Source organism: Pseudorca crassidens, chromosome 7 (assembly GCF_039906515.1).
Source record: "Pseudorca crassidens isolate mPseCra1 chromosome 7, mPseCra1.hap1, whole genome shotgun sequence".
NCBI lineage: Eukaryota > Metazoa > Chordata > Mammalia > Artiodactyla > Delphinidae > Pseudorca > Pseudorca crassidens.
In genome coordinates this window covers 11,084,751-11,110,853 of record NC_090302.1, presented here as the reverse complement: position 1 = coordinate 11,110,853, position 26,103 = coordinate 11,084,751, and the positions used below count along the sequence as shown (strand labels likewise).

The 26,103-nt window shown below is 49.9% G+C and overlaps 2 protein-coding genes across 3 annotated transcripts in view; one reads left to right on the top strand and one right to left on the bottom strand.

Annotated features, from left to right (window-relative positions):
* NEK6 (NIMA related kinase 6) overlaps positions 1 to 11,277 on the top strand; it is an 84,608-nt gene extending 73,331 nt beyond the window's left edge. For both annotated transcript variants that reach the window (XM_067743350.1, XM_067743349.1), the window contains exons 9-10: positions 6,331 to 6,444; positions 9,704 to 11,277. In XM_067743350.1, the coding sequence (XP_067599451.1) occupies positions 6,331 to 6,444; positions 9,704 to 9,814 (225 nt within the window). In that variant the 3' untranslated portion in view covers positions 9,815 to 11,277. The remainder of the gene's footprint in view (positions 1 to 6,330; positions 6,445 to 9,703) is intronic.
* Positions 11,278 to 12,318: 1,041 nt separating this feature from the next.
* PSMB7 (proteasome 20S subunit beta 7) overlaps positions 12,319 to 26,103 on the bottom strand; it is a 58,500-nt gene continuing 44,715 nt past the window's right edge. Inside the window, exons 7-8 of the mRNA XM_067743351.1 lie at positions 15,124 to 15,275; positions 12,319 to 12,554 (exon numbers count right to left, since the gene is read on the bottom strand). Coding sequence (XP_067599452.1) covers positions 12,443 to 12,554; positions 15,124 to 15,275 — 264 coding nt within the window. The 3' untranslated portion in view covers positions 12,319 to 12,442. The remainder of the gene's footprint in view (positions 12,555 to 15,123; positions 15,276 to 26,103) is intronic.

Below are 26,103 nucleotides of genomic sequence, written 5' to 3'. Positions count from 1 at the left end.
GATTAGCAGCGTCAGGCTGGAAGAGGTTAGAGGGGTGGTCACTTGCAGGCTAGGTGCCACTCCCCCTTGGGATGCTCAGATCTGGGAAGGGAGGTGAACTAGAACCAGACGGAGAGTCCAGTGTCTGCTTGCTGATGGAAGGAGCACAGGCAGGGCGATCTGGCTGCCCCGGTTTCCCTGGTAACCAGGGTGATTCTGTTCACTATTTGGCATTTATCCATGGATCAGGCCCCATGCCTCTGAAACGCTTCCCAATGAGGGGTGGTCACGTTCCTCCAAGCTCAGCAACGTGGGTCTCCCTAGAGACCACCACTGTCTCCCCTGGGCTGGGAGATGGAGCCACCAGATGGCCGTTTCCAGATCTGCTGGCCACCCTGGACGGAGGGACAGGAATATTTCTTAGTCTTGGTAGGCTCAGACATGAGACAACATGAACTCGTAAAGCCCCCATCCATTTTGGCCAGCCACCGGGGACCCTGGATAACCGGGGGTCTAGGGAGCACAAGCCACACTTGGCCACGAAGCTGCTGCAGCTGCCGGTGAGAGGCGGGGAAGCCTGAGCCCTCTAGTATCTCCAAGCTGGCGGCCACACCCTCCCACCGCCCTGGCCCTGGCCCTGGCCCATCCCGTGCTGGCCGGGATTCCACTGGTCTCCTCATCTGTAAAATGGGAATAGTAGCTGTCCTGCATTGTCATAGGCCAGATGAATGAAATAACAGTTATGAAAGACTTTGAGGACCCCTCTAGGGCTGTGAGACACCAAGCATGGTTTGGGTTTAAAGTTGGAACCTTGATTATTTTTCTGCTCTCCCTGGGGTGGAATTGAGCATCCCTGGAATCTGGCTTGGAACTGATGAGCTGAAGTCTCCTAGGGCAGCGATGCACAGGATAATGTTGCGGGACCACTAGGAGTGTCTTGGAGTTGCAGAGACTGACTTCTTTGCTTCCTTGGGAGTATCGATGGTGGGAATTGACCTCATGGCCCGTGGGTATAAACTTCGGGACTCAGCTGCCCACTGCTGATGCACAGGGACCGGGGCAGCTATGCGGTCGGGGTCTCTTGGCACTGGGATTCCCTGCTCCCTGCATTACAGACGGAGACCATGAAATCAAAACTCTGATCCCTCTGCAAGGTTTACACTTCACAGCATCTTTCTTTGTAAGCCGGTGGCCTCCTATTAATAGCAGACATTTCATTTTAAAAGGGTGGCCTTGTGGGTAAAGATGAAGCCAATTGGAGATGTGGCCCTTGTGGCATTTGTACCTGAGCCCCCTTCTTCTGGAGGTCCGTAGTGTGGGCGCTCCACAGAGTCATCTTGAAGGTTTATGGGTGAGTCAGGCCCTGGCAATCAGAGGTGGGGAGCAGACCGTGCTTTCTGGGACTCACAGGGGCGTCTGCTGTAGGAGGACTTCTTTTAATGAGCACCGAACGGGAGCAGCTGCATCCAGGCGGTGCCCCCAGTGGGGCCGCAGTGGATGAGGGTGCAGAGTGGCTTCTGGCCCCTGGGGATGAGGAGGGCAAAGCTGTGAATCCTTCCCTCGTGGGGAGCACGCAGCTCCCATAGCTGTGGTAGTTTGGGTGGGAGAGAGGCGGGGCCTGGTGTGGCCCAGACCTCGGTCAGAAGGACCAACCCGAGGTCAGAGCTCAGCACCCGCTCACCCCCTGAAGGCCCTGGAGCTCCAGGAGCTTCAGTTGCCCAAGTGTAATGGGAGTCACACCTGCCTCATGAGGTGTGGACGGCACCTGGCTCAGACGGCCCTCCGGCAGTGCGGGGCAGGTCTTTGCAGCGCTGTTACTGCCCACCTCGCTGCCCAGAGCCCCCTGAGCTGGTGCCGGCGAGCAGCTGGCCACATTTTCCTTTTCGCTTTGGCCAGCGGGGAGCCAAAGTCCAGCCGTTGTCTGTCCCCTCGGAGACTCGGCTTTGTCCTCCTGCCCTCGTGGATGCTGTCCCTAGTCCAGGGTTCTTTACTCTTCCATTCTGCGTTCAGGATTTCTGTAAGCCACTTCCTCCCTCTGTGAATCGTGTGAGTCTTCAAACGTAGACAAACAGAGACGAGGGTGTGACTGGGCCCTGCTCCTGTGCTCAGGGCTCCCGAGCTGGTGCCACCAGCTCCCTAGAGGCAGACTGCAGTCCTGAGTCCCTGCCCTGGGCGCCTAAACGCACTTCTAAAGAGGCAGCCTCTGTTAGCGGCGCCCCAGCCTGGAGGTGCCGGTTTATTTCATCACTGAGGCTCGCAGCCAGGGAGGGGCGTGTCAGCAGTAGCAAGTCAATGAAATCAGTCAAGTCCTGCGTCTGCGGGGACAGCTGACCTGAACCCAGTGGCCCTGGGCCTCCCACAGAAGAGGGCTGGCGTGGCGGCCCCTCTACGGGCGAAAGGCGGTGGGGGCCCTTCCCCAGGCTGCCACCCCTGAGCCCTGTGGGAAGACAGAACCAGATGTTTTCCCAGCAGACAGGAAGGGCCGTGGTAATTGGGAGGCAACGACCCCCAGACACGACCGGAGCCCCCGCTGCACAGCCTGTGGTGCGTCCTGAGGCCGCCAGCTGTAGATCTGTGACAGGCTCCCCACCTCACCCGCACACCCAGATCACATCCGAGGATTCTGGGCAGAGCCAGGGGAACACACCTGGGCCACGTGGCAGGTGACGGCACAGAGCCAGAGAAAACCTGCCCACAGTGGGGACAGGCCTGCCCTTTCCCACAAGCCCCGGTGCGGGCTGGAAGTCTCAGGAGCCCCCTGGGTTAGGTTCCTACGGCTGCTGTAACAGATTACCGATTGGCTTCATACAACATAAAATTATTCTCTTACGTTCTGGAAGCCAGAAGTCCAAAATCGATTTCAGTGGACTAAAGGCAAGGAAAAGGAAAAGACCACCCACATGCCTTGGCTTGTAGCCTCTTCCTCGTATCACTTAAGTCAACACAGCTCCTTCTCCTGTACTCAAAAATCTCCCTCTGCTCCTTCTTAAAAGATACTGTGATTACACTTAGGGCCCACCTGGATCACCTGGGACACTCCCCCGATCCGGGGATCCTTAATTTCATCACATCTGCCGAATTTATTTTGCCATATAAGGCAGCACACTCGCAGGCTCCAAGGATTAGGACATGACCATCTTTGGGGGCCTTTATTCGGCCCACCACACCCCCTTCCACCTGGGCGTCCAGATGTCCACTGAGGACCTCCCGAGGTCACCTTAAGATGCTGATGTTGACCCGTGGCTAGTGAGGAGCCGCCACAAAGCACGATACCTGGCCTGAGCTCCTCAGGGTGGGTGCCAAGTGGGATCTGTCTTGAAGAGGTCAGCATAGGAGAAACGGGCCAGACAGCTCAGCCTCCGGGAGCAGCACTGCCCTGGACACTGTAGTGAATCACAAGAATCACACCAGGCCAGTCCCAGCTCTGCTGTAAGGGAGAAAGCGGGCTCAGAGATGCGGAGAGACCTCCCAGGGTCACACAGCAAGGAAGTGACCTAGATGGGCACTGGTACCCAGGTTGTCGATGCCTGCCCTCCAGTGAGCAGGAGCCAGGAAGGGACCAGTGGTCCTTGTGGAGCCAGGGCCTCTCCCCTTCTCTCCAGCCACCAGGGAAGGCGTGACTGCTGGAGAAAGATGCAGGGCCTCTGCTCAGAGCCCCTTTGAGGGGAAGGCCCGGTTGTGAGGATCCCCCAGCAACTTCAGTGGCCCCTCCAGGAGCTCCCAGCAGGGATGCCCAAGCTCGGCCTGTTGGAAGACCTGGCGCTTTATTTTCATTACCCGGCACACCCCGGGAGGCACTCAGCAGGCCGCCTGGGCTCTGCAGGATTGATTTATTCTTCTATGGGAGCTCAGCTCTGAGCACAGAGCTGAAGGAATCAGGATCCTCAGTGGGGGGCCTTCTTACAGCAGCCTCAGCCTGAGGAGGCTGAGACCAGCAAGAAAGTGGGCCGGGGGACAGGTGCAGCCGTGCCTTGTATGGAATCCTGCTTTGGAATTCTGGCTTGAGCCAGAGAATGGTCTGGATTCCCCCTACCTCGTGGGGAAGCAGGGCTGCAGACTGCTTGGCAACTAACCTCTGGGTTCAACCTTCACTCCTGGAAGAGCTCGGGAGATACTGGTGATGAGATGGATGTCCGAGGCCCTGACAGGGCCAGAGTCAAAGGCAGTCGCTGTCCACTCTGAGTCAGAATCCCCTTCTCCTTCTGACGTCTTAAGTCACACACCAGTTCCCCTGAGCCCTCCCGGCGGGGGCAAGTGGCCACACTCTCCCATTTCCCCTGCTATGTGTCATCCCAGTAACGCCAGGCAGGAAAAGTTCTGCGTTTGAGGAGCAGCACTGAGAGCCGTGGCTTTGGCAGTTCTAACGAGGCCCCAAACAGCAATTCCTCCTCTGCTTCAACCAGTCAGAGGTGGGTGGTCGCCGGTACGAGGAGATCTCGCCATCCGGGGTAACTCCCAGTGTCTCAAGCAGCCCCAGAGGTTCCTTCACAGCCCAGTGCTCTGATCTGGGTGGAAGGCCCGTGGCCGGCAGCTGGAGGGCAGCAGGCAGGGACGCTGCTTCCGCTAGAATCTGCATTTATGGATGCAGAAGCCACTGGGAGCCAGGGAGGCAGAGAGGGCTCCTCTGGCATAGCTCGCTGCTGACCCTGTTCAGAAAGCTTTTCTGAAACAGTGTGGGGAAGGTACCAGGAAGGATGGAGAGATTCTCTGAAGGGAATGGCAGATACGGGGCTCATGCCTCGCCATTCTGGGGCTCTTCTGGAGTCCCACACAGCAAGTTTTGTGCAAATCAGATCAGGCTGGCTTGTCGAAAGGATCACCCAGTCCCTCTCCCAGGTCAGACACATGAAAAACCAGAGCCTGTGTTAGTGGGGCCGACATCCTTTCTACTCTGAACAGACACGCTTTCCAGGAAAATCCATCTTAATCCTCCTGCCATGACTTGAAGGGCACCACATCACCCCGAATGACTGCCCTGGAGCCTCAGCTGCTCTCTACTGTAGCAACAGATGTCCTTTTGAAACTGCCCAATTAACCCTTTGCACTGAGGTTCTCATTTTAATTATTGGAAATACATCACCCAAGTGACGCCATCTTGCATGCTAGATGGTAAAGCCAGTTCAGTCAGGCTGCCTGAGCCCACAGCGGGCAGAGCCTCTGCATACTCACCCTGCCCCGCCGAGTGCCAGGGCCTTCCCGCAGGGGGGGCTTCACCGTCTAGGTGGGTTCCCAGCCCTCCTCAGAGGGGCCCAAGCCCCTGGTCAGGGGGAGGAGACACCCACCTGAAAGCACTCAGTCAGGGCCCAGGCACCTGGCCCCCCCAAGTCTCCAGGCCACACTGCCTCTCCCAAGGCCATCTGGACGCCCAAGGGCACTGCCTGGGCTCTGAAGGCCCCTGTGCTCTTCTGGAGGAGAAGCCCTGCTCTTCCTCTCGGGATCACCTGACCTGTTCACAGGGGTGAACAGAGCGTGGGGCAGACCAGGAAACTAAAGCTGGTAGGCTACCATGGGTTCCCCCAGCCCGGAGACAGGGTTCGCCCACCCACCTCCCGGAGCCTGAAGGGGAGTGAGGATTCCTCAGGTGTCCCACAGGCCCCGGCTGTGGGGTCTGTGCCTAGTGGCCCTGGCAGCCCGGCTCCTTGAAGGGAACCAGGGCCAAACGGACAGGTGGGCACATTACCCAACGGCGCTTCATTAGCAGGTGTCGTCGGGCCGTCATTTGGAGGCAGGCAACAGTGAGCGGGAGTGACAGGCAGCTTGAATCCCATTGCGGAGATGGCTGGCGGGCGCCGTGCTGGGCTGCCTCACGGGCAGCACGGCTCCTGTGTGCCCCTGTTGAAGACACCCCCCCCCCCGTCGTGCTCTGAATGGTGGGGTGGGAAGTCCGGGTAGTTCCCTGACGGGGTGAGAACCCGTTGGGGCCTCCACGGTCCCCCAGCAGAGGGCCTGCTTTCGGGATGGAGCCAGATGTCCACTCAGGTTGTGATGCCTCCTGTGCCAGCCAAGCCTCACCACAGCCCTGCAGGTGGAGCTGCGTCCACTTTAGATGAGGAAACCAGAGGCCAGGTGTGTGCCTGCTCACGGCTGGCCCTCAGGACTCAGCTGCCCCTTCTTTACTGACTTTACAGTTTTGTCAGTGAAACGTTTGTCCTGTTTAATTTGCTTATATAACAAGGATTGTGTAAAAACTGCCACTTTCTGTTGAACCCCAGCTTCCTCAGGACACAGGGGAGTCTGGCTGGACAGCCGCTGCGGTGAGGACCCGGAAGCACCACACCCCCATCTGCAGCGGCCCCTTTTGCCCTGGACCTCAAGGCTGAAAACTCATCTCTCATCCCCCTCTCCTTGCAGATGGCAGCTCTTCAGAGCCCCTTCTATGGAGATAAAATGAACCTCTTCTCCCTCTGCCAGAAGATTGAGCAGTGTGACTACCCGCCTCTCCCCGGAGAACATTACTCTGAGAAGGTGAGTTTGCTGCCGCCGGGGCTGGGCCTGGTGAGCTCCAGGCGACCCACAGGGCTCGAAGAGGGGCAGCTCCAAGATCCCAGGGCTGTGGGGCTGAGCCTGGGTTCACTTAACAGAGCCGAGAAGGAAGATTTCTGGGGAAGTGACTCAGAAGGGGAAACAAGCAGGCTGATTTTACCAGAGGTCTCAGCCCCCGACAGCAGGGCTGCAGGCCACCCACTGGCAGGAACCAGCAGGAGCTGCCCCGTCAGCACCCTCCTGCCCGTTTGGCTGCCAACCCAGCGCTCGAGTGGGAGGCTCGCTGCTGCGGGGCCCAGAGACAGGCTCCCGGCGTCCAGCAACAGGAGCCAGACGCAGGGGGTAGCAGGGCCTGGCCGGCCCCACACCACTGCTGGCGGCCCCTCCGCTCCCATGACAGGGAACCAAAGCAAGCAGCCTGGTCTCCTTGCCACCACAGACCTAGGTCAGACCCCTTGGCCTTTTATTTTCAATATTTTACACTGAGCGCAGGACAGCCTGACACGTCTGGCCATCAGGCTGTGACAGGTGAGGCTGTGGGAGAGCATCATCTGCCTCAGTTCCCTCATCTTGAAAACAGGCCTAATACTTCGCCTTCATGGATAAAAAGTGAGGATGAGATGACAGGCTTACAGCACAGCGTGGTTAAGAGTGTAAACAGGGCTTCCCTGGTGGCGCAGCGGTTGAGAGTCCGCCTGCCGATGCAGGGGACACGGGTTCGTGCCCTGGTCCAGGAAGATCCCACATGCCGTGGAGCGCCTGGGCCCGTGAGCCATGGCCGCTGAGCCTGCGCGTCCGGAGCCTGTGCTCCGCAACGGGAGAGGCCACAACAGTGAGAGGCACGCGTACCGCAAAAAAAAAAAAAAAGTGTAAACAGATGCATAGGTTTACACACTCCCCTCACCTTTCTTGGGCAAATCACTGAACTGAGTCTCAGTTTCCTCATCTGTAAAATGGGATAATCCTGGAATCTACCTTACTGGATTAAGGATTAAGGCAATGCATTTACAACCATCATCATCTGGCCGTAGCACAGGGCCTGGCTCAGAGTAAATGCTCAATATGGGTTATTTTTGTTCAAGGTCAATGCTAGTGTGTGTAATCGGGAGTCTGAGTCCTCCATGGGTCCACCCTGCAGGACCACAGGCCACTGCCTCACAATAATAACAGCTCACATTTATGATTTACTGTGTTGAATCCCCCCCTACCCCACCCCACTAATGCCATTTTACCAGGAAGGAAACTGAGATACAGACTGGTTAAGTAACTTGCCCAAGTCACGTAACTTGCTCGTGGTGAAGGCAGGGTTTGGCCCAGATGGCCTGCACCTAGCCACTGCGCTATCCTGTTTCTTGAGGGCACCCGCCCCTCTTCTATAGCCAGTCATCCAGCCACAGTGAGGAGCCATCCATGCTGCTCACTTCACAATCCTGAAAGCTCTGGAAGGAGCAGCCCTTGCCCACCAGGGCCCTGGGTCTGGGCCGGCCAAGCTGTAGCAACCAGGTGCCCCAGTGTGCACTAACCCTGTATCCCGGCAGGCCAGCTAGAAAGGTCATCAGCCACCTTTCTCCTGGCACCCTCTGCTCCCAGTGCCATGCCTGCGGCTCTGCGGGCTCCCAGCAGCCAGAGTGAGGGTCAGGAGCGCAGATTCCTATAGAGTTCTTATGAGTACCTTTGGAGGAAGTACTTATGCTCCGGAGTGGAAGTTGGCAGGAAAGGAAAAACTAGTTAGAGCTCTTCACCAAGTTAATAGTTGCATTTGGTTTTTCTTCCCCATCTTTCGTTAGAATTTGGAATTTTGTTTGTTGGAATTTGTTAAGAAGCTTGGAGCCATGCCACCTGGAGCAAATGACAACTTCTCTGTGCCTCAGTTTCCCCATCTATAAATGGGAACCATAACCTCTGCCTCATGGTTCTGAAGCTGAAATGAACAAGTCCACATAAAGCCCTCAGCCCTCTTCCCTCCCAAGTCAGTCCTTCAGCGTCCAGATCTCCTACTCCCCAGAGCACCTGGCTTTCACTGGTTACGTGGAACTTCTGGAGGTGCTAATTCTTAGCACTGGAGCTCCTCGGCACACCTCCCTTTTGAAGTTATATGTCCTCTTAGAAATGGAAATAAGACCCTTTCTCTTCTGAACTTTACAAACATGCACTTATTGCCAACTGTGTGGTTTATAAATGAGCAATTCGGGCCACAGAGACTTTACCTTAATGTGGTTCTCTTGGGCACTTTAACCTGTCAGAGGCCAACCACAGCTACCTTCCCCTGAATACTGTAAGGTTCTGAAGAGTATGGTCTCATCGTGGGCAACCTCAGACTCCAGGAGGGTCCAAGTCAGCTGCAGGCGCAGCTGCATCTGCCCAGGGGCTTCCGAGTGTTTACAAAGCAGTGAAATCCCCAGAAAGGCAGCAGGCAGTTTGGAGCATCTCCTGGGGGAGCAACCCCAGGCCCCTCAGCCTAGAACACCTCAGGAGTGAAACAGGGAGTGTGCACCGTAGCCCGGGCCTCCGCATGACCCTCGTGCCCACCCCAGACTTGCTGACCATGGCCGCAGAGTCCCCGTGAGCCCCCTTAGTCAGGATCTCCCCTCTCCCTGCTGCGGCCCTGGCCAGCCCCTCCAGCAGCAGGTATTTAAATGAAAAAATTGCAGTGAGCCCAGTGATGCACGTTAAGATGTAGGCTTTTTAAGGTCATTATTTTAATTACCATTAAAATAATTGGCACTCTGGCTATCAGAAGAATGGAGGTGATCAGAGGATCAAGGTGCCCCTCCCCCACCCCGAGGCAGTAGCAGCCTTCAGTGTCTGTATAATTAAAAGCTCCGTCTTTCATGAGCACAATAAAGAGGCCAGGGGGTAGGCAGACTGCAGCTCTGCTGCATGTTAATACATTTATTATGATCAATAAGCCCTTGCCTTGAGTTTTGTCCTCTGGTTTGGGCATCTGCATGACTGACAGCAGACACACACACTGTCCACACAGATCTAGCCAGTAGTGTAGGCAGTTGAAAGTTCAAAATTATTTGGAGATACCACTCTCAGTGTCTCCAGGCATGGCCTTTGGGGCCAGACAGGCCTGGTGCGGGTCCTGCTCTCCCCTGGTGACTGTGACTCCTCGCCCACCACTCACCTGTCTTGAGCGCCATTCCTCATCTTCTAGTTGCCCTGAGGGTTCATGAGTTAATGCAGAGCCTCGACAAGGCTGCTTACGAATAATACGTGATCATTCTCTCCCTTGCAGTTACGAGAATTGGTCAGTATGTGCATCCACCCCGACCCCAACCAGAGACCCGACATCAGCTACGTGCACCAGGTTGCCAAACAGATGCACGTGTGGACTTCGAGCACCTGAGCGTGGATGCAGCGCGCCTTCTCAGAAGCCACGCCGCTCTGCCTTACCTGAGTCTTCTCTCCAAAGTGGCCACCTGGTAGCCGAGACCAACTAAGACAAGAGGGTTCAGCAGGTTCCCCAAAGAGGGGCTGGGCTTTACAGCAGATGGTGAATACAGGGCTGCTGGTGGGAGGGGCACTGGTCACGTGTTACTGGTGGTCAAATTTGAAAGTCCTTTCTTTAAACTGTTGTGAACACTCTCAGCTGGGTTGTTAACAATGGTGGATGGTTCAGTGAGCCACTGAGGCACCTCTTATATCTGGATTGTAATGTGAATCTTTCGGATAATTCCTTCAGTGACCTGTCAAGGTTTGAACTAACAGGAGAATCCAGGAGACTGTGTGATTTGTAGTGAGCCTTTTAAAATGGTTAGTAGTAAGTTTGGTTTAGCTCTTAGAATCTTTTCAAACAATCAAGCTGTGTGCTTAATTTACTCCCTTGTAAGGGGAGAAAGTGGAAATAATTTTTTAAGTAGAGTGGAGATTTTCCTAATATTTTTATCTACGTTTATAACTTGATGAATGACGATGAGGCGAACCCAGCATCTGGTATAGAGGCAAATAGTATTTGAAAGCCATGAGTGTTTTCTGTGCAGCCTGGCTCAGCCATCCTCTCCTGAACACCTGCTAGTACTAGGCACCTCACCTGCTTGAATGCTGGCAGTTCATTTAATGATCAGTGTTAAGTGTTTTCCTCCATGAGAAGGAAGCACAGGATACGAAAAATATGCGGGCTTTGCCCTCAGGCTATTCTCTGTACAAGTTCTGGTTCTGCACCTTCCTACCATGACCCTGGGCTAGTTTCTTAGCCTCTCTGAGCCTGTTGCCTCATCTGTAAAATGGGACTAATAACATCTACCTTCAGGGTTGCTGACAGAATCTGAAATAAAATATGTAAGTTACCTTACAGTACATTGTAGATGATCCAAAAATGGTAGCCACTCACCCCTTCACAAAGCTGAAGTCCATGGACCATGTAAGTCAAGAGTTAATGTACAACTGTATTATTTGTAGGAAACCAGAAATGTGTTCATTTATTTCTTGTTCCCAAATAGGATTAACTGTGAAGACTAATTTATAAATGTGAACTTAAGGAAAACTCAAGCTCTGAAGGAAATAGTTTGAATTTTGTTTTTACACTCAAGTTAATCCTCAAATGGTCTAAGTTGTCACCCACGACTTAGTGACAGTTCAGCCCTCCAGAAAGAGGACATGCCTGTCCGCTCCACTGGTGTCCTGGTCAGGAGCTCTGACCAGGCCTCCCTGGGGATAAAGGATTTGGGCTGGGCCACTGCGCTGTTTCCACGTGTGAACTCTGTTCTACTGTAACACTGTCGGGTTTGAGAAATTTTCTTCAGATGCAGCCTCTGCTTTGTACTCATTCTCCATGGTTGAAATAAAATGGGGTAAGTGGGGTTCCTTCTGTGAATGAGTACGATTTCATGAGTAATTTTACAACAGCTTCACACCGCAGCACAATTTCTAGAGCCTCCTTTAAAAACACAATTTCTCAGGCCCCAGACATTCTAAGTAATCTGGGAATTTTTTTAAGCTCCCCAGATAATTTTGATAAATCGTCAGCCAAGTTGCTATCCTAAATAATTCCATTGTTCTCCCCACCCACTCCTGGCAGTTTAACGAGGGAGGCTGGCCCAAGAGTGGGCTCACTCTGGAAGACCATGGCACCAGGCCTCTTTCTCTTGTCCCCCCAGCCATGCTCACTCTGGGGGACAGTCAGGCACTCACCACTGAAAGTTTTTCTGATTCCAGACAGATTTTTTGCAAATACTCTGCTTACGGCTCTCAGAATCCCTACTGTGTCTGTCTCCCTTGGCAGTATCATCAGCGTTGGACATAGATGAACTTGCTTTCTGCATGCCATCCGCTTTCGACACCATGAGAACAATTCTGCCTACTACTCGGACCCTCTGGAGGTATACAATTTCAACCATTCACCAGGCTTGAGTGTTTGAGAAACGATCATATCCTAATTATTACAGATAGTAAGGCTCAAAGCATTCTTTTGACTTCGTGAAACTGGCCAAACAAAGTGGAGTTCACCCAGGTTCATGCAGCTATAGCAAAGCAAAACTGTCCACCTACCTGCTTTTTCTTGGTACTCAGAACTGATCATCTCTATTTCTTTCCTACTTGGCTGTTGGGGTAAAAGACTGTGCTGCACTCATCCTAAAAAAACAAAAACAAAAACCTGGGACTACTCTGAACAAAAAGAAAGTAAGTAAGTTAGCACAAGGGCTGCGTGTAATAAATGTTCAACTGAAGAATCAGAGCAACCCAGTCTGACTTCCTGCAACAAACGAGGCCCCGTCTGTTTTTAGAAGGGTTAAACTGCTCTTACACCCACCTGAACGCAGAGTAGTATTCAGGGAGGGAGTAACATCCTGAAGGGGAGGCCAGGTCGATGGGCCTTAGCAGCCCAAAAAACCACACAGCCCCGAGACTTCAGCCACTTAACTTGGTTTTCATTTTTAATGGGTTCATTCAGCAAACACTGGCCGAATGTCTTACAGGGGGAGCCTCCATTGCCCCCAGTCTTCTAGAGCAATAACCAGACATCCACCAACACCATTCAAGAAGTGTCCATTGTTTGGACTGTTTCTTCCAGCACCTCAATTTCCAGAGTAGTGACTTTTTCAGTGAGGACTGCAGTGGTCCCTTTCTCACACCTGTACCGGCCAAACCTAATGAGAGAAAAACAAACGCAGAGAGTTAGGATCCCCCCAAGGGGCCTGATGGAGGGCTGGAGAGAGGGACAAGTATGCAGGCAGCAAGCAGGCCTGGACTGGAATCCTGGCTCGCCTGGACTGGAATCCTGGCTCTCCTGACTCCCAGTTCTGCGACCTTGGGAGGATTCAGCTCCCCCAAGGTTCACTTTCCTCGGCTTTCAAGTGCTACAAAATGGGGATACCTCATAGACATGATGCACGTGAAAAGAGATAATACAGAGCACCTGGCACTAGGTGGACATTCAAATCTCCTTCCCCACCTCACCATCCCCAGAAGATGCTGGAAAGCATTTGGGCCTCTGCCTTCAAGCTTCAACCTCCCTAAAGTACCTTTCAGTAACCAGGAGGAAGCGAATCCTTTTCATTAAGCTGCCACGGCCACTCTCTTGAAGTAACAAGAATGACATAACTGTTACCTTAAACACTTTAAAAATATTTGGAAGCATAAACAGTATAAAAATGACCTGCAGCCAGACTCTGGGCTTGTCACCTTTTTTTTTTTTTTTTTTGCGGTACGCGGGCCTCTCACTGCTGTGGCCCCTCCCGTTGCAGAGCACAGGCTCCGGACGCGCAGGCCCAGCGGCCATGGCTCACGGGCCCAACCGCTCCGCGGCATCTGGGATCCTCCCGGACCGGGGCACGAACCCGCGTCCCCTGCATCGGCAGGCGGACTCTCAACCACTGCACCACCGGGGAAGCCCTGGGCTTGTCACTTTTGACCACACTCTTTGAGACTCAAGAGGGACATGGTAGATCAGCATGAGGACACACCCAACACCACCCTTCTCAAGGTGAATCTGACAGAGGTTTCTCTGAGCACAAGGCAGTCTAGAAGATAAAAATCTCAACGGCTGATTTTACAGTGGGGCCAGGAATTACAACACTGTCAAGCAGCAGCACAAGTCCAGCTGTCTCTTATCTGTCCCCAGCTGTCAGCCTGACATGGACTAGGAGGAGGCTGCTGGCTGTGCCACGACTACGTGCTCCCTGAAAAGCCAGCCTCTCAAATGGGAGCTTGTGCTCGAAGAGGGCGACACAACAGAGCTCTGTACAAAACCAGGAGTAGGCACAGCCAAGAAAAGCTGGCCTTTATTTCTGCGAAACCTTCCCACAGTCCCCACAAAGTTCTCTGAAAGGATCCGAGCAGCAGCACCTTTTTAAGATGTGCCCCGCCCCTCCCCTGCTGGTGTGAAGACGCTGTTCCTTCCCCCACACTGGATGGACCCGTGGCAGCTTGTGGCCTTGGAGCCAGAGCCCCATGTGACTTCTGTGCGCCTGACTCATCTGAACCACAACGTCTGTGGGAGGTCTGGACACAACAAGAGCCTCCTCACCATCCTGGCTTACAGCACCTATTTCAGCAGCATGAAGGGAGGGCTTCTACCTGAAGCAACAGTGGGTTGCAAAACAGGGCTGCAGAGGAGCCAATGGGAACTTGCAAGGCCAGGTCCAACACAGCCCCAGGCCTGAAAGGTTGCTTCCCTCCCCACCTAGGGCCCGAGAATTCCATGGGCTCATTAGCGATCACCTAGTCTTGCTCCATCATTTCCAAGACAGGTGCCCAAAGTCACCACACCAGGCCATGACAGGTCCCCACCCCGAGCCAGAGCTCTTTGCTGCTGTGCTGCCCTACCCCATCGTGAACACGTCTTCGCAATGCTGAGCGCACACTGCGGTGAATACCTGCTGGTTCTCAATGTTCTATTTGTTCCTTGTGAATTACTCCTGACTTGGAGTTGAGTACATGTGGTGGGAGTTAAAGCACCATCGTGGCTGGTGATGTGCTTGCTCTCCTCCAGCGGAGCTTGGGGCTCAGTTTATAAATGCTGCTGTGTGCATTCAGATGAAGACGCTGGAGCAGAGCTCAGAAGCCACATTTTGAGCAGCTCAGCCTCCAGGAAGAGGTCAGGCAGCTGGACGGCCATACAGGACTGCTGATGAGCAGCTCACCTGCCACCAGGGCTGGACATCTTCCAGTTCCGCCAGCAAATCAACTATAAGCTCGCCCCTGACTCCGAGCTGGACTGCACCACGGAGAGCAGTGCCTGCTCGGCACGTGCCATGGGCTCAATGGCATGGCTCCCTCCAGAGCAGGAAGCAACAGTTAGCTCCCAAGGCTAACTTTCAGAGACTCTTAACCAATGGTTGATAACCATCTAGGGAATGAAAACCACTCTGAGGAAAAGCTATGGGTTGGATGCCCTGGAGAATGTACCTTCTTACAGAATTTCATACGGAATTCTGAGGCATCTTTAAGAGACTAGAGAAAGGACAGCACGTGATTCAAAGCTCTCCCCGCAATCCCCAGTCTAGGAGTCTTTCCATCAACATTTTACAAATTGTATCACTTTTCTACACCTGACAGCAGCCCACAATCATAAAACAAATAATGATTCAAAGGTCTCTTGAATAAAGCTGGCTTGGGGACTCTGGCTTTACTTCACGTGGGTAAGAATCAAGAAAACCCTGTCCAGATGCCATGAATATAACAAGGGTGGCCACAGGAAGAATCTCCTTCACTTACCTGGTCCCCTTCTTATTAGGCACTGAGTACGGGCGGAGAAAATCCAGCTTGCTCTTGCTGATGACACAGAGATCAATGTTACTTCCAGACCCCAGGTCATTGAAGATGCCAGCTGCTATGGCTTCACTCACCAGTTTCTTGGCATCCTCCTCCTGAGAAAGAAAATAGTAACAATAGTGTCCACAGTCAAATGGAGGGCCTGTTCTGATGTCCACAGAGTGCTTTCACAAGCAGTAAGAGAAAAGGAAAAGGAAAAAAAAAGAAAGCCAACCTGTGAGGTAGGCATTGTTTTCAGTGCCTGTTTTATAAATGAAGGAAAGGTCTCAGAGTACCTCAATATCTGCCCAAGGTTTATCAGCTGGTAAGTGAGAGACCCAGGCCTTTCAAGCTCCTTATGCACACACTCCCTCTTAAACAAACTGCTTCACGTCAGACGCTCACCACATAACTGAGAACTGTAGGCTGACAGGGCAATTTATCATCTAAAACAGGGGTTGGGAAACTTTTAACAAAGGGCCAGGTAGTAAATATTTTAGACTTTGTAGATACACAGTCTCCGTCATAACTACTCAACTCAGTCATGGTAGCACAAAACAGCCACAGACAATATGCAAACAAGTGGGCGTGGCTTGTACCAATAAAACTTCGTAAAACAAAAATGGGCGCTGGGCTGGACTTGGCCCATGGAGTGTAGTTTGCAGGCCCCTGATGAAAAACGTCCAAAAATGGCTGGAATCTGCTTCCTGGTAACATAACGAAGAAAGTCAATATCATGGGGAAAAAACTAACACCAAAACACAGCCCTGGGGAAATGTTGGCAGAGCCAAGGGTGGGACCTCTTGCCCAAAAGAATCTATCCCCTCCCACTAATGAGTCTGCATGTTCACTGAAGTGATTCCTTTCTTTGAATCACTCTCTTACTTTTCCTTTAAGAGCAAGTCTAAGTCTCCAACAATTACTGGTGGAAAAGTAGATTAATTTATTTCTTACCAAGAAGCATCAGACTCAGGTTAACTACAATGCAGTGTAATAAGGGCTAACGGATAACTGAGAAGAAGCTGTGAGAACACTGGCTGGGGTCCGTAAAGCTTCAGGGAGGGCTGAAGGACAGGTTGCACACCAGGCACTCAGAAAACAGGGCAGTGAAACAGAAGGCAGGCGCCAGAGGCAGCAGGGCAGGACCCGGGGAACACCAAGTTCAAGCTCTCTATGTAACAAGGACAAAAAATGAACCAATCTCCCAAAGAAGAGACTTTAACTTGAGCTGTAGCCCACTTTCCCCGTACACCAGGGCATGAGAGTCCATAAACATGCAAGCTGAAGCAAAGAGCTCATCCAAGTAACATCCTTGGAGAAGCACGGATGCCCTGCCCAAAATTCCAGCCTGAGATCAAAGAGCAGGTCCACTGTCTTCAAGCCCTGAGAAGATGGGAGAGAGCTCTCAGAGCTCCTGCTCCTCTGCCGGCCCTAAGCCAGTAAGTGGGATTCCAGTGACATGAGCGCCCTCTTCAGACTCAGAGAAGGATAGAGAAGGCCCTGTTGGAAATGGGATCCTCAGCAACCCAGCAGCAGGGGCTGGGGGGGTTATTCTGACCTTTATCCCACCAGGTTTTTCCACTTCCTGAGTGGCACCTATGTGGGGTCAACGGAACCAGTTATTCTCTTGTGCACATACAGCCCCACAGAATTCATTCAAACATGATCCTCTAATCAGAAGTTCTCTCCTGGGATTCCCAAGCCTAAGAAGGCCAAAAGCCTTACCAGAACCAGTGAAGGTGGTAGCAAATAAAGCACCTTAGAGCAGGAGATGGCCGCTGCCGCTGCTGCTGCTACCACAGAGACGGCAAAATCCAACCACTAACTTAACAAATGCAAAACCATTCCAACTTGCGCCTGTTAATACATAACCCGTGGGGTGGGGGTGTGGGGAGCGTCCTGTGTATCAGAGCATCTTGCTTATACCTCTGCTCCTGACCTACATCTCCTCTTCTCTTCTCTGCTGTTTTATTATTTTGCTTTGTCATCACTGCTTTTCTCATCACTGCTGCTGATGCCCTGAGCCAGCCAATAGTACCAAGTGGATGTCACAAATGCTACTGGCAGCACTTAGTACTGCAGATTTAAATTTCCCAAATTATTTTATATTTGGGGACGGAGATGGGGGAAGACTTACAAGAAACTGAAATATACACATTATATTAGGCATGCATATCTGACATCAATCCATTACAATCCACTGATACCAGGATGCTGACAATGCTGAGATTACAGGTGAATCTTCCTCTATTTTGCAAATATTCTTTAATGTGAGTAGATAAACTTATAAAACTTAAAAATGTGTAAAATATATTACATATAGCCTGAGTTACTCATAAAGTTATCATGTGTGCTATTATTTAAGTGTAATGCTTTTAAAAATTGGAGAAGGGGCTTCCCTGGTGGCTCAGTGGTTGAGAATCTGCCTGCCAATGCAGGGGACACGGGTTCGAGCCCTGGTCTGGGAAGATCCCACATGCCGTGGAGCAACTGGGCCCGTGAGCCACAATTACTGAGCCTGTGTGTCTGGAGCCTGTGCTCCGCAACAAGAGAGGCTGCGATAGTGAGAGGCCCGCGCGCCGCGATGAAGAGTGGCCCCCGCTTGCCACAACTAGAGAAAGCCCTCGCACAGAAACGAAGACCCAACACAGCCATAAATAATAAATTTAATAATAATAAAATAAAAATAAATAAAAATTGGAGAAATATACCGTTTAAATTCCTCCCACCCCCCCACCCCCAATTCCAGGGAAGATAATTCATTAAGGAAGGAAATATCACAAGTCTCTGATTTTCTTTCCCCAGTCCTACCCACCTCTCATACACACAGGACTGAAGATGTTATGAAATGGAATAAAGCTTACATTTTATTAAGCACCTACTATAATGTGCCAACTACTGAGTTAGGCACTTTGATGATCATCATCATTTTTACCCCTGCCCTTGACCATCTTCTGAGGTTGGTACTGTCAGAAACTAAGGCTGAGAGAGTGTCAATGACTTGCCCAAGGTCACATAGCTAATAAATAGTTAAAACAGGCCCACTGGGCTCCAGAGCCAGAATGCCACAGCACCACACCAGCTCATAAGTAATCTGTCTCAGCTCTGAGCTGGGGGCTCCTGAGCAAGTTGGGGACAGTGGACAGCAGTCCCTTGATTCAGGGTGTCATTCCCCCATCAGCAAGGATCTTCAGAACCTGAGCAAGTTTAAGAGAAAGATGGTGGTTGCCAACTTCTCTTTGAGCCAGCTAGCAGTCCCTCTGATGGTCATTTCCATGGCAGGGGGAGGCACTGTTTCCCAAACTGCCCACAGATCACCACTTAAACATTTCTACAATGTGATATGGCAGAAATCAATATTAAGATCCAAAGTCTTATTTCACGTATTCCTCACCTCCACCAAAAACCCTCAAAAGGCAGAGTGAAAATTACCAAGGCTCTTTTGTCTGCCCATTACTTACATAGTTAATGTCTTCAACAAATATTTACAAACACCTACTATGTGCCAGGAATTGTATCATATGACAAATATGGTCTTTTACCACAGTATTTCCATACCCAGAATTCTAGACACATATGCAAATATGCTACTGGGCATATTCATACTGTGTTTTCTTTATAGTGAATTTCATAATTAAACAAGTCTTGTCTTTAACACGTGCTACAAAATATTTAGGAAAACTACTGAGAAAAACCATAAACTAAAAGCAAGAGGTGGGGAAAACACCACATTTTTATCTGTCTCTGGCTTACAATAAATGCAGAAGCATTGTTTCTTCCTTTAGGATTCATTCTTCATGAGGAAATTGCATCTCCCTTTTCTGGAAGAGGCAAAGTGACCTAATAAGTTCTGAGCAGCATCCGCCTGGGGACAGCTGCTACAGAGGGGCTCTGACGAGGGCCCTGCAGAGCCTGTGACCCCAGCTGTAAGGCTCTCTCCCACTGCTGGGCCAGCATGCTCCCCTGGCCAGCATGCTCCCCTGGCCAGCTGCTCATGGATTTACGTTGCTAGTCACAAGGGAACTTGGATTCAATGTGTAGACAGAGCGGCCAGACTCATCCAGGCTATTAAAATAAATAAATTAATGAATTTTTTTAAAAAAGGCTCTCCACGCCAATGGCAGCTTCCTTTTACTTTGAGCTGCTCAGCCAAAAGATCACCATGATCCTGGTGCTCGAAAGTTAATTGGGCAACCCAGGTTCAAGGTCATCTGGCAGATGTGGAAGCAGACAGACTGGGTTTGAATCTCCAGTTTCCTACTTACTTACAGCTGTGCAACCTTGGGCAAGTCATTTCACCTCTCTGAGTTCATGCTCTTCCTCTGTAATATAAAAATGCAGTATAGAAAGCACCTACTATAGGGTCTGGCATATAGCTATTACTTAAAAAATGGTAACTTATTTATTAATACAGCAATCCAGAGGGCTCCTAGAAACACAATTTATCTCTAAGGAGTGACTGCCTGTACCAAACCCCAGGCCAGGAGAAGGAGGTCCAAACAAACCTGCTGACAAATCTTCACACAGTGCTGTGGAGAAGCTCCTATAATAATTAATCCAAGCAAAGAGCACACCCCCTAAAAGTTCAGAGAATATAAAAGGAGCACTTCCTGCTTTATGGCTACGAAGACCAAACTAACTGGGAATATCAGTCCCCCGGGCCGCCCCTGCTTCTTAAATGAGATTACAATAAGAGTGATGTACTACTTGTACTACAAGTCAGCTGTGACAAGCAGCACTTTATAGAGCTATCTGTTTGTCTCCATCACTGCATCGCACAATGTGTCCCTGGACTCCAATGTGCAGCTCCGTTTACCGCTACATGACAAATGGGCAGCACTTGTAAAAGGCAAAAAGAGGTCCATGTCGGCCATGTAATGGTCACCACAGCTGTACCCAAGTGCTTGAGGGGACAAAACAGACCCCCAAGTTCATTAAACTGACCAGTAATGGATCTTTCAAAAAGTGCCTTAGGAATCGTACAGAAAAGGCTAAAATAAATAACTCAGCATGGAAGGCTAATCTGAAACGGTGTTTGATAAATTATTTATAACACAGGCGATTGTCTGCATTTAATATTGCAGCTACTAGTAGCATCTTTAAAAGATGATTTATGTGTTGTAATGCTATTAAACTTTATATTGGCCCACTGCTAGCTACAAAGTCTGCTGAGATTCAGAGAATGAGTTTTAAACTGTCACTGCGACATCACAGGAGATGGAGGCTGTGTTAAATCTTTACTTTAAACCTGTTATCTAGAGAGTTGCATTTTGTAGGCACTCACAAACTGAGAGATTACCTCAGCATCCGCTATGGTGCAAGTCCAAAGTAGTGCTGCAAAGAAACTTTTCCACATTATTCTTGTCTACAGCTACAATCAAATTTCTCTTCTCACTTAAGTGATTTTTAGATTGGGAATGTCACCAGAGTAAAATGTAGGTGCTCCAGCCAGTGGGCACCCTGGACAGTTCAGCATCAAATTAACACTCTTTAAATAAACCCTCGACATTCCACTGTTCAGTTCTACTTTCTGAACCGTGCTTTACTTACATTGGGGGCAGGCGAAATATTAAATATGCATTTGACTAAAAACCTAACATACTATTTAAAATACAGCTTTGGAATCTGAAAATACACATATATGGCAAGTCGTTTGAAACAATAGATTTGTAACTAAAATTTTTTAAGGAAGTTAAAATAAAATTGGTTATTTGCTGGAGAATACATTCCATTTATGTGGCTGAGGCGCTAACATTAAGGCGGTTGAAAAAGAAAGAAATATTCAGCCTTCTTCATAAAGAAGGGAGCTCCCCTGGCTCTATTGTCCTTCAGGGCATTTCAGAGGCACCCCTTTGCTTTCTGTCCCACCGGCAAGGCAAGAGTCAGGGGACAGTGGCTCTCCTACCTTTGCTCGAGGGGAATAAGGATGTGGGTGGCATCATAGCTGAACTCTCTCACAATTTTCAACAATTTTCCTATTTGCAGTGAAATCTACAAGGACCATTTAGTTCACAACAGTTTGCTCCTTTACTAAAAACTAACGATCTTACTCAATAAGAATTGAAGCAGTCCAAATTCATCTTGGAAAAAATCTGCATAATCTTTTGTCACTCTGATTTGAAACAGCAAAAAAAAGCTATTGCTCTGATGATCTGCAGCAGAACAGATTAAAGTCTGGGTGTGACAAGAGTCTGGACTCTAAAAAGAGGACCAAAATCATGCCATTTCCATCCCAGGCAGCTAGCACAGTGCTTGGCATGAATGTCGACAAATGAAAAAAATGAAACATCAACTTCAAATGCATTCACGGCTTTGCCAAACTAAAGCATAAAATTAATTATGAAACAGATCAATACCAAAATGGGCTAATTCCCTAACTGCACCAGTCCCAACTGGGGACCAGGGAGCAAGAGGATTCAAAGACAGTTAAACACACAAAAGGAAGAGGTTTAAACACAATGTTCTGCAGTGGCCTGTTGACAAGCTGAGGTTCTGACTATGCCACTGATGTGGCCTGAAGGAGTCATTCATGGCTGATGGTTGAATAAAATTTAAACAGCTCAAAAAAGTGTTTAAAACAGTCCCCCCAAAAGCAGTGTGCTTCCTGTACCATGCAACAGACCTGATGTATCCCCTGTATAGCCACATATTTTACAATGGAAAAAGTTAATTTAATTTTTTTTTTCAGAGTGGACTGTGTGACAAAAGCAAAGGTGTCTGAGTTTTGTTTTTGGCTTGAGCTGTTTGGGTTAACGCGGTCTGCCTGTGTAAACACCTGAACTGTCAGGTGTAACTGAGCTGCAGCGGGTGCTAAGTGTGTCCAGAGTGGGGGGTGAGTTAGTGACTGTGTCTTTAAGGTCTAGATGGTGCTGCCATTTCTTCCCTCAGAAGCTTTTGTGGCATCCAATATCTGGATGATGCAAATAATGAAGGACAAGCCGGCTGAGGGTGCAGGAGTGATTTAAGAGGTTTGTAGCCGGGATGGGAAGGGGAGTTCATATTCAAGGAACTGCCAACCAAGTCCCTGCCAACTTGGCCTGTCCCAGATCACTGAATGATGCAAAAGCCTGAGCACAACCCGGGCTAGGAGAGATATGAAAGGCTGCACAACCACAATGGGCCAGGAAAGGCCATCCCAGAACAAGAGAAGCCTGGAAGAACTGGGTCACTAATGAACACAGTGCTTAACTCTCTCTGAGCCATAGGGGGCCGTCAGAATGGGGATAATGCCTCTGTCCAAGGGCTGTTGGGAGGAATAAAGGGAAGGGAATGCCCCTGACACACAGACTTTACAAAGAGAAGTGGCAGCAAGTTCAAGGGTTAGAAGGAAAGAGGTAAAGGTGTGAGAGAACTAACATGGCACCCACCACATCCCTGGGTCTGAGCCAAACACTTATGTTACTTATTTAATCCTCATTATCTCCACCTGTACCAGAGGAAACTAAGGGGCAAGAATGGTTGGCTGGTGCAATCAAGGCACACAGCTGTGTGTAAGTGGGACTCAGGGATCTGTGCCAAGTTAGTGCCTGGCACCACCAAAGCCTACGTCTTCCTATCCCACCACAGGAAAAAAGGTGGTGGGCAAGAGGTTTTGCTGGATTCTGAGACAGCGAATGGAAGGAAAAACACCTAGGCTTCCAGAGGGAAAAGGACCAAGAGAGACGGGAACATATTGCTTTCCACAAGGAGAAGAAATCAGCATTCACAGCATATGTGTATACAAATATATATTTCCAAGGCTGCACTGAATCAAATATAATCAGAGAAAAAAAACAAAATACAAGAAAGACTGGGTTTAAAGAAAGAGTGAGAAATATGTTCAAGAATCCTCCGAATGAAAACCAAGCCGCCCCAGGTAGTAATAAGATCTTAATAATATTTCTCTCTCTCCATAAAACAATGCAGTCAGTGATAACTCTGCCGATAAACTCCTGGAGATGTTGCAAGGGCTATGGCCTGAAAAGAGGTGGGCGGGGGAGAAATGAAGTAAATTGGTCACAACAAAGGTAAAAAATAGCCACGTTCACATGGAGCCTATCTACCTCCAAAGCCTGTAGGGTAGGAAACCTGTGCCGAGTGTAGGGTGCGTGGGAAGGCTACAGGGGCTGTTACACTGTGTGATCCTGCTTCTATAGCCCCACAGGGATCAGGAAGGACTGGAAGGAGATCCAAGGAAGTACAGAGCACCCTTGTTCTAGGACATTTAAAGATGGCTAAAAAAAAAAAAAGATGGCTAAAAATGAGGCAAATTTCAAATGATGCAAAACCCATGAAACAAATGTACAGGTCAGCTTAGTTCAGCAAACATTTACTAATGCTCTGCTCTGATACTAATACACTCCACGGACACTATGACAAACACTGGCAATAAGGCCTGAACAGATACAGATCCTGCCCACAAAGAGTGTAGAGTCCAGAGGGAAACAAGTACAATATGGTGAGAGTCCTTAAGAGGCAAGGCTGACAATGGAACTACGAGCGTACAGAGGTCTCACGGGGCTCGGGTGATAAAGACTGGGCTGAGTCTTGACACTCACGTGAATGGCAGCCAAGCCAAGGCGCAGAAGTGATGGCAGGAATAAAGCTATGAAAATGGGAAGGAGAAAGGGTGTGGTCAGGTAGCTAGTTTGGCATGGTTGAATCCCAGACAGCCTCACAGGCCATGCAGAGAGCTGACCCTTCACACTAGTGGGAAGACATGGAAAATTTTAAGTTGGCAAATGATGTAGTTAGATGTGTGCTTTTTGAAACTGCAGCCTGGAAGCAGTGGGGGAGGAGAGGCCAAAGGCAGGCGACAGGAAAGCAGGAGATAGTATTCCCCACGAGTGCCGGTGATGGTGGGAATGCCGGTGATGGTGGGCCTGGGCTGGCGGGGGAGGACCAACAGCAGGACTGGGAGGTGAATGTGGGAGAGGAGGAGGCAGCAGGCAGGGGGGCGTGCAGGAGAGGGGGAAGCAGAGAGTGCCACCTGGACGTTCAGCATCAGTCGTGAACACTGACCAAACTCTAAGCAAACTCAGCCTTCACAGAAAGGCCTTTTGTAACTTCTTGGCAGCTGTTTTTCTGGCGGGTTGATGGGAGACAATGATTAACTTAATTATAGATTCTGCAGCAGGAACTCTGAAGGTGTCACCAAAAAGGCACAAGATAAAGGCAAAGCCAATGAAAGTATACTGAGGTTGTTCTGGAAAAAATGACCTGGGCCGGAACCAACCTGTAAATGCCACTTCACTGGTGGCAGGGCTTTCAAAATACTCCTGTCTGGCCTCTGGAGCGTGGCAGAAACAGTATAAGGGAGTAGTTACCTACGGGGGCAAGAGCCAAAAGACTGTAAAGAAGGAAGCTCTACGGGAGATTCATGGTCACGAGGGTTTGGCCATGTGCAAGGTACAGTTCTGAGGAAGCGGAAGCAGACAGGCCTAAGTAAAGCAGACAAGCAGAGACAGGATGGGGCAGGTGAGCCCGATCATGAGGTGCTACCAACTCAGATACTGTTCCATGAGGCCTCCGCAACCACCTTTTCCTGGGACCCCAGGCACACATGGCCTTCAGATACACTGTTACTTAAGGTTCTTTGGGGGAAGAGGGAGCCTTCCAAAAGGGCGTAAGGAAACTTCTGGAGCCAATGGATATATCTGCCATATTGATCATGGTGATGGGGGCTGGGGAGGAGGAGGGAAGAGGCAGAGGCAAGAGAATTAAGATCCAGGAGATCCAGGTATGAATCTAGTCTTGTTACTTACAGCTATGTTACCCCGGTGGTAAAGTCACTCAACATTTTTAAGTCCCAATTTCCTCATCTGCAAAAAAGGCCTAAAACCATCTAGCACTAGGGCAGTTATGAGGATTAAAAGACTCTTTGCACAGGAGAAACTGCTAGCACAGTGCCTGGTATGCAGGAAACCCATGATGAATGTTAACCTGATTGGATTCTACCCCTCTTTCTAACTTACACAAACAGTTATCAAAAGCTTAACCCTGGGCTTCCCTGGTGGCGCAGTGGTTGAGAGTCCGCCTGCCGATGCAGGGGACATGTGTTCGTGCCCCGGTCCAGGAAGATCCCACATGCCACGGAGCGGCTGGGCCCATGAGCCATGGCCGCTGAGCCCGAGCGTCCGGAGCCTGTGCTCCGCAACAGGACAGGCCACAACAGTGAGAGGCCCGGGTATCGCAAAAAAAAAAAAAAAAAAAAAGCTTAACCCTTTCAGAACTACCAATGCAGTGGGCAACTGATAATAACTCAGTACACTTTGTTTTTTCAACCTCTAGTTCAAAGCAAATCAATTATGAAACAAGCAATTATACTGCAAATAAAATTCAAAATGATGCCATAAAACTGTTCACATGAGCATCTTCCATAAACTTCACTGCCGTGTCAAGAAGTGTACTAAGTAGCACATTTTCACTTATTATACTTCACTAGAAATTCTATTCTAAAAGGAGGAGAAAAGAGAACTTACATTTACTGTTTGCAGGCACTGTGCCGAGTACATTCTTCCACTTACTCTTCCAAATTACCCTTTAAGGTAGGTACTACCCCTTACACCCATTTTACAAATCCAGGAAACCAAGGCTCAGAGAGGGAAAATGACTAACCCAAAGGCATATGGCCAACAGCTAGAAGGCCTGAGGTTCAACATAGTTTTGTCTAACTCCAGAGCCCATGGATTTTTCGCTCAGGACAGCAGAACCTCCAAACAATTAGCATCCAAAAACAGTAATGATACTTGTCTAGTCCTTAGATATAACTGGTTAATCACTCATGGGTTTATCTTTTTAAAGTACCTCTAAAATTCTTCAAAGTTGCAAACATATTGCTTAAATAATGCTACTCTATCATTCCATCATTCATCTGGCTTGTTAAGAACATCCTGATGAATTTTTCTAATACAGAATGTACACTCATCAAATCCCAAAGCAAAAAGCCTATCAAATTCACTGTAT